Raw genomic sequence first — 12,617 nt, 5'->3', positions numbered from 1 at the left:
TCCATGGCTCAGAATTTCATGACTACTTCTTAAGATAGTTCAGAAATTTCAGCTGGTGCAGAATTTGGTGACTTGAATTCTCACTGGGGCAAGATGGTTGAGCATATTGTACCAATCCTGGCCTGAATGCACTGGCTGCCAATTATTTTCTGAGGCAGACATGTGGATCATCCTTACATGCTGAAGGCTGAGAAGCACCTGACTTCGGTTTGCCTCCCTTCTCGTCGTCTGAATTCATCAAAAATACAGTGGTACCTGTGGATGCGAACGGGATCCGTTCCAGAGCCCCATTTGCATCCTGAAGAGAACTCAACCCGCGTCTGCATGTGCGCAGGTCGCAATTCGCCACTTCTGCACATGACGTCATTTTGAGCATCTGCGCATGTGCGAGTGGCAAAACCCAGAAGTAACACGTTCCATTACTTCCAGGTAGCCGCGGACCACAACCCGAAAATGCTCAACCTGGACCTCAGAATGCCCAAGCCCAAGCCTGGACCTCAGAATCCAGGAATTTTCCTTTTTATATAGTGCTATGAATTTGGGTTTATCCAAGTTTATGCACCAACTACTGGTGCTGAAGAAACTGAAATTGACAAATTCTATGAAGACTTACAAGACCTTATAGAAGTGACACCAAAGAAGGATGTTCTTCTCATTATAGGGGATTGGAATGCTAAAGTAGGGAATCAAGAGATAAAAGGAACAACTGGCAAGTTTGGCCTTGGAGATCAAAACGAAGCAGGGCAAAGGCTAATAGAGTTCTGTCAAGAGAACAAGTTGGTCATCACAAACACGCTTTTCCAACAACACAAGAGACGACTCTACACGTGGACATCACCAGATGGGCAGCATCGTAATCAGATTGATTATATTCTCTGCAGCCAAAGATGGAGAAGCTCTATACAGTCAGCAAAAACAAGACCTGGAGCTGACTGTGGCTCAGATCATCAGCTTCTTATAGCAAAATTCCAGCTTAAACTGAAGAAAGTAGGAAAAACCACTGGGCCGGTAAGATACAATCTGAATCAAATCCCTTATAAATACACAGTGGAAGTGAGGAACAGGTTTAAGGATTTAGATTTGCTGGACAGAGTGCCTGGAGGCTCGCAACATTATTCAGGAGGCAGCAACAAAAACCATCCCAATGAAAAGTAAATGCAAGAAAGCAAAGTGGCTGCCCAATGAGGCCTTACAAATAGCAGGGGAGAGAAGGCAAGCAAAATGCGAGGGAGATAGTGAAAGATACAGGAAATTGAATGCAGATTTCCAAAAAATAGCAAGGAGAGACAAGAAGGCCTTCTTAAACGAGCAATGAAAAGAAATAGAGGAAAACAACAGAATGGGAAGAACCAGAGATCTGTTCAAGAAAATTTGAGATGTGAAAGGAACATTTCGTACAAAGATTACCATAATAAAGGACAAAAGTGGTAAAGACCTAACGGAAGGAGAAGACATCAAGAAGAGGTGGCAAGAATACACAGAGGAATTATACCAGAAAGATATGGATGGCGCGTACACCCCATGTAGTGTGGTTGTTGACCTTGAGCCAGACATCCTGGAGAGTGAAGTCAAATGGGCCTTAGAAAGCGCTGCAAATAACAAGGCCAGTGGAAGTGATGATATTCCAGCTGAACTATTTAAAATTTTAAAAGATGATGCTGTTAAGGTGCTACACTCAATATGCCAGCAAATTTGGAAAACTCAGCAGTGTCCAGAGGATTGGAGAAGATCAGTCTACATCCCAATCCCAAAGAAGGGCAGTGCCAAAGAATGCTCCGACTACCGCAAAATTGCACTCATTTCATACGCTAGCAAGGTTATGCTTAAAATTCTACAAGGCAGGCTTAAGCAGTATGTGGACCGAGAACTCCCAGAAGTGCAAGCTGGATTTCGAAGGGGCAGAGGAACCAGATACCAAATTGCAAACATGCGCTGGATTATGGAGAAAGCTAGAGAGTTCCAGAAAGACATCTACTTCTGCTTCATTGATTATGCAAAAGCCTTTGACTGTGTCGACCACAGCAAACTATGGCAAGAAATGGGAGTGCCTGATCACCTCATCTGTCTCCTGAGAAATCTCTATGTGGGACAAGATGCTACAGTTAGAACTGGATATGGAACAACTGATTGGTTCAAAATTGGGAAAGGAGTACGGCAAGGCTGCATATTGTCTCCCTGCTTATTTAACTTATATGCAGAATTCATCATGCGAAAGGCTGGGCTGGATGAATCCCAAGCCAGAATTAAGATTGCCAGAAGAAATATCAACAACCTCAGATATGCAGATGACACAACCTTGATGTCAGAAAGTGAGGAGGAATTAAAGAACCTTTTAATGAGGGTGAAAGAGGAGAGCGCAAAATATGGTCTGAAGCTCAACATCAAAAAAACGAAGATCATGGCCACTGGGCCCATCACCTCCTGGCAAATAGAAGGGGAAGAAATGGAGGCAGTGAGAGATTTTACTTTCTTGGGCTCCATGATCACTGCAGATGGTGACAGCAGTCACGAAATTAAAAGACGCCTGCTCCTTGGGAGAAAGGTGATGGCAAACCTAGACAGCGTCTTAAAAAGCAGAGACATCACCTTGCCAACAAAGGTCCGTATAGTTAAAGCCATGGTTTTCCCAGTAGTGATGTATGGAAGTAAGAGCTGGACCATCAAGAAGGCTGATCGCCGAAGAATTGATGCTTTTGAATTTTGGTGCTGGAGGAGACTCTTGAGAGTCCCATGGACTGCAAGAAGATCAAACCTATCCATTCTGAAGGAAATCAGCCCTGAGTGCTCACTTGAAGGACAGATCCTGAAGCTGAGGCTCCAATACTTTGGCCACCTCATGAGAAGAGAAGACTCCCTGGAAAAGACCCTGATATTGGGAAAGATGGAGGGCACAAGGAGAAGGGGACGACAGAGGATGAGATAGTAGGACAGTGTTCTCGAAGCTACCAGCATGAGTTTGACCAAACTGCGGGAGGCAGTGGAAGACAGGAGTGCCTGGCGTGCTCTGGTCCATGGGGTCACGAAGAGTCGGACACGACTAAACGACTAAACAACAACAAATGAATTTGGGGTGTACACATAATAGTTTTCTTTCTCTTAAGGCCAACAGAAGAGAAAACAGTACCACTTATGTGATTAGAATACCATTTATGAATATATATCTGATCCAAATGATTCAAGTTTTCTTTCCAAATGGAATGGTTCACAATGGTGGTTGATATTTGCAATGCAGGAGGCAGATTCCAGGATGATTCCTCTATGCTCAACCTGAAGCAATTTTAACCCGAGGTATGACTATATTTTCAGAGGTTTGGAAATGGGCAGGGGCGGAGAAAGGGGTGGGTGGGGGCGGAACACCCCGGGTGTCACTACAGGGGGGTGACAAAATGGCAGGCGGCACTCATTGTGGGGCCTGCAGTGTGCTCAAGCCGCATGTCTCTCTTGGGAGTGATGGATTGGCTTGACTGCCCGCAGGTTCCTCACTGCCCCAAACAGTCTGCCATCTGCCTCCCCCTCAGCTGTTGGATCGCTGAGTTGGAGGAGGCAGGCAGGCTTCTCGGAGGCCCAGCGGAGCGTCCTGCCCTGGCTGGCCCCGCCCTGCCCTGTGGGTGACTGGCCCCACCACTGGGTGCAGGGCATGTATGCCAGGTGCCTGATTGGCTTGCTCCGCCACTGGGAATGGGAAGTCCTTCACTGTGCAGAACTGGTTATGTTACTGTCCATTTCTTTTGCCCTGTGATGTCTGCAAGGCTTTACTTTACACTAATGAGCGCATCATCTTACGTCAGAGATAATAAAACCGGGATGTCATGACTCAACTGCAGGTCATTGGTCCTGGGGTTGGTGTGTATGATGCGATATGGCACCATATGGTGCAATCAGGAGTATGAAATGCAACGTTGCCAAATGAAATCATGTACACAATGTGGACTGGGTCGTTTATACATGACCATCTTTGTATCTCCTCAACAGGAGCCAGTCAACAAATTTTATTATCATAGTTGTGTTCAGCACCTTGAAATTAGAAAAAGTGAGAGGCTGTTGCATTTCAGAGGCATTTTGTGAATTGTGAAATTTAGGAAGTTCCACTACTTTCTAACTAAGACAGGTTTTACTTCCCATGCAATTTTCTGAAGTCCATGAACCTGGCCTTTGAAGAGTTAATAAGTAAACTATGTTTTATTTTCCAAGCTTGTGGTCTCCTTGGGGAAGAAGGAAACTTTAGAAAGGTTTCCCCCTCCCCCCCCCCATGGGGACATTTTGGAAATAACTGTAGAGAGCATATTTTAAAGGTCCAACAACCTATATTTCCATGCTTTACTTAGCTGCATATTTTGTGATCTCGACTGGAGTTCTCTCACCAAAGAGTGCTTGCCCCAAGCCTGGATCTCGGAATCCAGGAATTTCCCTTTTTATATAGTGCTATGAATTTGGGGTGTACACATAATAGTTTTTTTTTCTCTTAGGCCAACAGAAGAGAAAACAGTACCACTTATGTGATTAGAATACCATTTATGAATATATATCAGATCCAAATGATTCAAGTTTTCTTTCCAAATGGAATGGTTAACAATGGTGGTTGGTATTTGCAATGCAGGAGGCAGATTCCAGGATGATTCCTCCATCCCCACCCTCATGCAGACATCTTTCCCATGTTATTTTTGGCTTTCTGCATGGAATTGCAAAAAACAAGAGATCCCGTTATCACAGCAAGAGGTGGGGGCCTCGGCCCATGGAGAAAACCCACAAAAGGTTGCAGTTGTATTCCTCTGGACCCTGCTCCTGGTCATTTAACAAAAGCCTGATCTGCCGATGTTTTCAAATGATAATGTTCCTACTCTCCAGGCCATAGGTAATAACTGCCCTGGGACCTCTGGGTAGAGGGTAGTACATAAAATCCTTATAATTTCAATAATAATATCAGCAAATCAGCAGGAAGATGTCAGTGTCAGATTCAGTTGGATGCTGGAGGGGTCTCAGGTCTGAACTAGCTAAAATTATCAGTGTTCATGGAGAATTCTGCCTGAGGCCTGGGGCTACCTTTGAAGGTGTCCCAGAAACTACAACTAATCCAGAATGCAGCAGCTAGACTGGTGACTGGGAGTGGCCGCTGAGACCATATAACATTGGTCCTGAAAATCTTCATTGGCTCCCAGTATGTTTCCGAGCACAATTCAAAGTGTTGGTGCTGACCTTTAAAGCCCCTGGGACATGAGCCAGCCCCACCACTGCCTGCTCTCTGTCCCCCGAAGCTGGAGCATGAAGCTCCGCCACTGCCTTAGATGTGTCTACTCATGAGTAAACACCACTGAATTCAATAAAGCTTATGACCTGCCAGGTAAGTGTGCAGAGGACTAATTATCTTACCTTTTCCATATCTTCTTATATACAGAGATCTGTGGATGAAAAGAAATGCTGTCAGTGAATGAGCAAGATGTGGGATTGGGTCCAGGGAACAGAACAAGTTAAGGATGATGATGATGATGATTTTGTTCCTTATGGGCCCTGCTCCATAGCCAACAATAGACTCGCTCTCAGATATCAGTAGGGTTTCTCTTTTTTAAAGGATCCATAATGCTTATCTACATGTGGAGAAAACCTTCTCTTGATAAAAGGGCCGCTTTTCTCCACATAAACTAACCTGGATCCTGCAATCATCATATAAGGCCTTTCTTCATGTGCTTCTTCCACAAAAGGTCTGGAAGGTGGCAACGCAAGAACAGCCTTTTTCTGCAGTGACTCCCCATTCTGTGGGCATTCTCCCCAGGGAGGATTGGCTGGAACCATCGTTATATCTATTTAGGCACTGGGCAAAAAGGTTTCCCTTCACCCAGGCCTTGGGCTGATGAACAGTCTATGTCCTTTTACATGTGTTTGTGGGAGAGATGGCTTATGGGTGGTTTTTTTTTGTTATTTTTCTCCTTTTTATTATGTATTTTTGTGTTTTTATATTGTATTTTTATACTGTGAACTGTCCCGAGATCTTCAAATTTAATAAATCCTAATAATGTAAGAAAGTACTTCCTGATGTTTAGTTGGAATCCCCTTTCTTGTAATTGGAATCCACTAGTTCAAAAGCTAGCATCCAGAGCAGGAGAAATAATAATAATAATAATAATAATAATAATAATAATAATAATAATAATAAATATTAATATTTGTTACCTCGCCCATCTAGCTGGGTTTCCCCAGCCACTCTGGGCGGCTTCAACAAATACCAAAAATACACTAATATGTCATACATTAAAAACTTCCCTGAACAGGTCTGCCTTAAGATGTCTTAAGAAAAGAAGCTAACTCCATCTTCTGTGTGACAGCCCAGGAGACATTTGAAGAGGACTATCCCATCCTTTCTCAATCTCCTCTGCTCCAGGCTAAATACCACCCAATTCCCTCAACTGTTCCTTATCAGGCTTCATATCCAGATTCTAATAATACCTGGTGATCTCTAGAGTCCAAGCGGCTAGCATCATCATCACCATACCTTCAAACTAGGGCGGAGAAAATCTTAAGCATTAATTGCACTTACTATTTTCGGATACATAGGCGATTGCCTCTGGATCGAATTGCAAATCTGTGGCCAAAGTTTTAAATTTTTCTTTCACTTCATCTGACACAGTCTGTTCCCTGCCTTAAGACACAAACAAGGAGTTGGCATTGAGAATCAGCATCATAGTGCAGGAGGATAGATCATGGAATGGTAGAGTTGGAGTCATCTAGTCCCCTGCAATGCAGGAATCTCAGATAAAGGATCCATGACTGATGGCCTTCCAACCTCTGCTTAAAAACCTCCAAGGAAGGAGAGTCCACAACCTGCCGAGGGAGTCCATTCCACTGTTGAACAGCTCTCACTCTCAGAAAATACTTCCAGATGTTTAGTCCGAATCTCCTTCCTTGTAACTTGAATCTATTGGATTGAGTCCTACCCTCCGGAGGAGAAAACAAGCTTGCTCCCTCTTCCATGGGACAGTTCCTTTCGATATTTGAATATGACTATCATATATTCTCTCAGTCTCTTTTGCAAGCAAAAATAAACACTCCCTCAACCATTCCTCATAAGGCTTCATTTGCATTCCTTTGATCATCTTGTTTGCCCTCCTCTGCACACATTCCAGCTTGTCAATATCCTCCTTAAATGCTAGCACCCAGAACTGGACACTGTATTCCAGGTGTGGTTGGACCAAGCCAGAATGGAGTGGTCCTGTGACTTCTTTGGATCTGGACACAATACTTCTGCTGATGCAGCTGAGATTTGCATTAGCTCTTTTTTGCTGCTGCATCACGCTGTTATGTATCTTAACAAATCCATCTTGCCTGACTCCTTACTTCCCTGCCCGCTTTTTAAAGAACAGCTTCAGAAGGAGGAGGTTTGAAATGAAAAACCAGAAGTGTAGGGTAAAGTTCCTTCTCCATTCTGAATTGTCCCATCCTGATGCAACCCTCAGGGGCTTGTGAGGCACATTTGCACAGAGCATGCCAACCAGCGCTTTAAGCTACCGTGCCTCGCAGGGTTGTTGTGGGGACAAAAAATTGAATTGCCAGTAGATTATGGCAAATTTGTTGTTGGTGTTTTATCGTGATGCTCAAAGTATTGTGACAAATCTAGTGGCGGGTTGGTGGTGGTGGGTGGATTACTCTATTGGCCATTAGTGGTGGTATTTACATATCCTTAGTCAAACTGGGAGGAAGGGTGAGATTTTCAAAAGCTGACAGGTGCGCCCATTGTAACCTAGGGCACCCAAAGAAGCTCCAGACATACCATAGAGCTGTAGCATGCCCATGTGCTCCATTAGGAAGTGGATGATATGGTAAGTCTCATAATCTGTATCCACAATGTGTACTGTAGTCTTCTCATCTATTGAAATAAGAGCCACAAAAGATCCATTAACAGCCATGGGAGTCACTTACACAGATGCAAAAGAAAGGGCGTCCGTGTGTTGATGGAGATAATGGAGAAATCTATTAAACCTACCATCAGTATCAAATTCGGCTTGCTTTATAGGGTATAGAACAACTCTTCTACGCCGACATTCTCCATTTCTGGAAAGAAAGGCAGGGTTGTCAAGTTGCTTCCCCACCCAATCAGCATGCCCCCCTCCCCCAATCTCTGCACAAGATTTCAAAGGGGTTCCAGGTGCTCAGCCAGGGCCATGTTTCCTCTGAGAATCAAGTTGTAGTGCCTTTAAGAAATATGGTTTCCTCTGTCCCAGCCAGAGAACAAATTTTCCTGTGACATCATCCCCATCAGCAGCTTGGAGTTGGCCAGTCCTGGAGTTCTGGGGGGCCCATTGCCCAGTTTCAGAAGAAGAGGGAGCAACGGGAAGCTGCCCAATAGACATTCAGAATCTCAGCTGATGTAACTGACTTTCGGGGATCAGGGATGCAGCTTAGGCTGGACCCCTGGGTGTACGTACGACCTAGCCTCCCTGCTGAAAGAGGCAGGGGTAGGTAGGCAACAGGCCAAGCCTCGGGACCCTTCCCTTTATACTGTGAAGGTAGATAATGATCATAGCAGTGGATGCAGACTTACTTAGGAACATCAATTTTGAGGACCAGTTCTCCATTCTTTTGGGGCTCCATTAAATAGCCATAGACTTCTCTCGTCTGTTTGTCATACTGTACTGTTGCAATGGGAAACCACTTACCGGTGAGCTACAAAGAAGAGGTTTGTTTGTGTGTTATTGAGAAAGACATTTTAATATATATTGTAGACTGGTAGCTAAAGTAGCATAGTGGTCTCAGACTTTCCACTCTGGGCCCCTCTTTCAGAATGGAATTTTTTTCAAGCCACATCAAGTTGTTGTTGTTGTTGTTGTTGTTGTTGTTGTTGTTGTTGTTGTTATTATTATTATTATTATTGATAAGAAATACATTGCAAAATGAAAAGAAGCAACTTCTAGCAGGGCTTGATTAATAACACAGAACACAACTACTTTATAAGTACAGTAGCACCTTGGTTCTCAAACTTAATCAGTTCCTGGAGTCTGTTTGCCTCCTGAAACCGTTTGAAAACCAAGGTGTGGCTTCTGATTGGCTGCAGGAGCTTCCTGCAGTCAAGCAGAAGCTGCATCAGATGTTCAGCTTCCGAAAAACATTTGCAAACTGGAACACTTATTTCCAGGTTTGCAGCGTTCAGGAGCCAAAACGTATGAGTACCAAGGCGTTCGAGAACTAAGGTATGGCTGTATAAAACAATGCTATATACACATACTACACTGAAATGTTTAAACGTTTCTTTATTGATCCTTGATTCTTCCTGCTAAATTTGCCATCCTCTCCTGCCACACCAGTGTAGCACAACACACCCTTGGAGAACCACTGGGTTAGGGCATGGGAGAGACCAGGATTCAAATTCCTGTTCGGCATGAAGCTCACACTCACTGCCTCTCAGCCCAATCTACCTCATAGGGTTGTTGTGGGGATTAAATGAGGAAGGGGAGAACCATGTGCATCACCTTGCGCTCCGTGGAGAAACAGGTGGGTTATAAAGAGGGCATAGTCAGCTTGCAAAGGCTGTAAGCAGGTGAACAAGGCTGTGCAAGCTTGATTATTGATAAATTTGTTACCACCCCTAGTTATAAGTGAAGGAGAAAAATGTTGCTGTTTACCTTCCTTAGTTTCAAGTCTGGCATCATTGGAATGGGTACAGGAACTTCGTACTTAGGAACTGCTGAGCAGGTGCCAGCAAACACAATAGTAATCAGCACAATGTTCATCCTTGCAAGGCTTTGCAGCAGTTCAGGAATGTCTGCGACGTCTGCAGAGACCTCGGTTCTTCAAGCGATGCCTGGATTTATATCCCTCTGCTTATGTCCCCAAATTTCATCTAAGCCAGTACAGTCCTGCCATTAAAAGAGGTCGTGGGGTGTTTGAGAGAGAGAACCAGGTGATTTTCAGAACTAATTGTTATCCGTGGTGAGTACATTTTCTAAAACCCTGGAACACTCTGCCCCTCGATGCTTGTTCTGAAGGACTCCATGGCCTGTGGCCTCCCCTGTTAGTTGTGGGTGGTGGTTTATGGTGAACTGCACCACCAGCAGAGGCCTGGGCTGTGATCAAAAGGAGCCGAGAGCCAGTTGTAACAAATGTTAGAATAAGGTTTGCATCTCCAGACCACATTCCTCACCTGGAACATCCATGGGGCAGGTGTTGTGGGAACAAGGGAAATTCAAGTTGCGTTGGCTTCTCCTTTTGGAGATAGCAGGGGTCCATCTGCTCCACACCCCCAGGACTAATCTTTTGTTGTTGAAATCATGTCTTGTTATGGGCATAAGACCCATCCAAGTTAAAATACAGTACAGTGGTACCTTGTTTCTCAAACGCCCTGGTACTCAAACAACTTGGAAACCAAACACCGCAAACCTGGAATTAAGTGTCCCAGTTTGCAAACTTACTTCGGAAGGCAAACGTGCTCCATTTTGAGTGTCATGCTTCTGTTTTGAGTGCCACACTTCTGTTTTGAGTGTTACACTGAGGTCTGTCTGTCTTTGTTATTTATTTTGTGTTTTTGTTTTTGCGAATCTTTTTTTGTTTTTGTGACTGTGTGGAACCCAGTTCAGCTACTGATTGATTGATTGATTGATTGATTGTGTGACTGCAGTACATTGTTTATTGCTTTCATTTTATGGATCAGTGGTCTCGTTAGATAGTAAAATCCATGTTAAACTGCTGTTTTAGGGCTTGTTTTTAAAAGTCTGCAATGGATTAATCCATTTTGCATTACTTTCTATGGGAAAGTGCGCCTTGGTTTTGGAACACTTTGCTTTTGGAATGGAGTTCCAGAACAGATTAAGTTTGAGAACCAAGGTACCACTGTATGGTGTAAAAATGAAAACACCTGAAACGATAGTGTTTTTCTAATTTTACTATTACAGTCAACCCAGTTGATCTCTTACATGCAAGGCAATTAGGAAACAGCTAGATTCCTGCTCAGTGGTCCTCACAGTGCACCCTGAGTCATGTGGGGAAGGGGAGCGATGTGGAATTTAGGTTGGGCACATTACCAGTGGGACCATCAATCTGGTAAGACCCGGTTAAGGAGGAACCTAACGACTCTCCAGTTGGTAGAGCATGAGACTCTTAATCTCAAATTAGCAAAAAATATATAAATTTAAATCAAATACGTGTTGAAAATGTCAAGAGAAAGAAGGTTCTTTTTATCATATGTGGTGGTCTTGTTGTAAGGTTAAAGCTTATTGGAAAATTTTATATATTGAATTGGAACAGATGTTTAAAATAACGTTTGTAAAAAATGACAAGAACCCAGAAGCTTTCCTTTTGGGAATTACAGGGACAGAACTACCTAAATTGTATAGAAATTTATTTATGTATGCTACTACAGCAGTAAGAATGTGACTTGCCCCAAAGTGGAAAGAAGCAGAAGTCCCAGTAAAGGAAGAATGGATACAGAAACTCATGGAATATGCACAAATGGCAAAACTTACCGGAAAAATAAGAAATCAAGATAACAAACTTTTTATAAAAGAATGGAAATGGTTTATTGAATATTTCCAGATAAATTATAAACAGATAAAAATATTAGCGGGATTAATGTAATAACCTGCAATTTTATAAGAGTATGGATATGCAGAAGACAGAAAAAATGAATTTAAGGAACCGCAGTAAGAGGGGGAAGGATTAGATGACCCTTGCGGTCCCTTCCATTTCTAAAACTCTGTGATTTTATGACTGTAAGCTAAAACGAAGAACAGCCCCATATTAGCTACAAGGAGGGTTCTAGTCTGCACAGCGAAAAATGGGTAGTGCAAGTCTTTCCAAGGACTGTGGTTGGATGAGAGATGTCAAGGTGCTGGACAGCAGGTGGCTGGGTAAACCATGAACAGCTAGGATGATGTATATTTGGCCATATAGGTATGCAACCCTGGAGGTTTGGCAGGGCAGAGGCCCATTCCTCTGGGTGGTCTTGTCTGAATTGCTCCCCTATCTCAGTCACCACTCCTGGCCAACCTTTGTTATTGTGATGGCCTGGGATTCCGATTCAGAGGCTGAACCAGAGGAATCCCAGCCTGCACAGGAGTCCCCGCCTCCAGGGCCGGCTGAACTGGGGCAAGGCCTAGATTCTGAGGAGCCTGCACCTGTGTCAGATCCTCAGGAGCTGGCCCCAGGTGAAACCCTTCTGGCCCCAGAGGTGCTTGAGGACTCAGTGGCTACAGGGGAGCCTCCTCCGGGGCCCAGTAACCCTTCGGCCTCTCCTGAACTACAGAGGCTTAGGGCAGAGAGGCGAAGGGAACTGGTTGCTCCCAGGAGGAGTGCTCGCCTTAAGGCCAGAGGAGGCGGGGCTCCTGGGGGCCGGGACCGCCCCTGGCCTTAGAAGAAGATAAAGGTCAGTCAGCCCGGTCCCAGGTTGCGGGAGCAATGTCGTTGGGCTTCAGACCTTCCAGTGTTCCTGTTCCCTGCTCGGCCTCCTGTTCCTGACCTTCCAGCGTTCCTGTTCCCTGCCCGGCCTCCTGCTTCTGATCTTCCAGCGCTCCTGTTCCCGCCCGGCTCCCAGCTTCTGACCTTCCAGCGTTCCTGTTCCCTGTCCAGCCTTCTGCTTCTGACCTCCCAGCGTTCCTGTTCCCCGCCCGGCTCCCTGTTTCGGACCTCGCCTTTCATCT

General features: G+C 44.5%; 1 protein-coding gene across 2 annotated transcripts; it reads right to left on the bottom strand.

The window, feature by feature from the left end:
• Nucleotides 1–4,492: 4,492 nt before the first annotated feature.
• On the bottom strand, nucleotides 4,493–9,854 carry LOC309332467 (major urinary protein 3-like). 2 transcript variants are annotated; one of them, XM_081845684.1, is made up of 7 exons: nucleotides 9,609–9,837; nucleotides 8,531–8,652; nucleotides 7,973–8,040; nucleotides 7,760–7,855; nucleotides 6,530–6,631; nucleotides 5,368–5,396; nucleotides 4,493–4,669 (listed from the first exon to the last, which is right to left on the bottom strand). In XM_081845684.1, exons 1-6 carry the CDS (start codon nucleotides 9,714–9,716, stop codon nucleotides 5,383–5,385), a joined length of 510 nt encoding a protein of 169 aa, XP_081701810.1. In that variant the 5' UTR covers nucleotides 9,717–9,837; the 3' UTR covers nucleotides 4,493–4,669; nucleotides 5,368–5,382. The 2 variants fall into 2 exon arrangements, with proteins under 2 accessions (XP_081701810.1, XP_081701811.1); XM_081845685.1 differs by lacking the exon at nucleotides 6,530–6,631 and having other exon boundaries at nucleotides 9,609–9,854.
• Between the last annotated feature and the right edge of the window lie 2,763 nt (nucleotides 9,855–12,617).

This window comes from Podarcis erhardii (genome assembly GCF_964252035.2).
Source record: "Podarcis erhardii genome assembly, chromosome: 17".
Lineage (NCBI taxonomy): Eukaryota > Metazoa > Chordata > Lepidosauria > Squamata > Lacertidae > Podarcis > Podarcis erhardii.
This window is presented reverse-complemented; position numbering and strand designations above follow the sequence as displayed.

Coding starts and splice junctions, on each gene's coding strand:
- LOC309332467 (XM_081845684.1), bottom strand. CDS start 9,716: ATGAACATTGTGCTGATTACTATTGTGTTTGCTGGCACCTGCTCAGCA. Junction 8,041..8,530: donor CTCAAAATTGATGTTCCTAA/GTAAGTCTGCAT, acceptor CTTTCTTTCCAG/AAATGGAGAATGTCGGCGTA. Junction 7,856..7,972: donor AGCCGAATTTGATACTGATG/GTAGGTTTAATA, acceptor TTATTTCAATAG/ATGAGAAGACTACAGTACAC.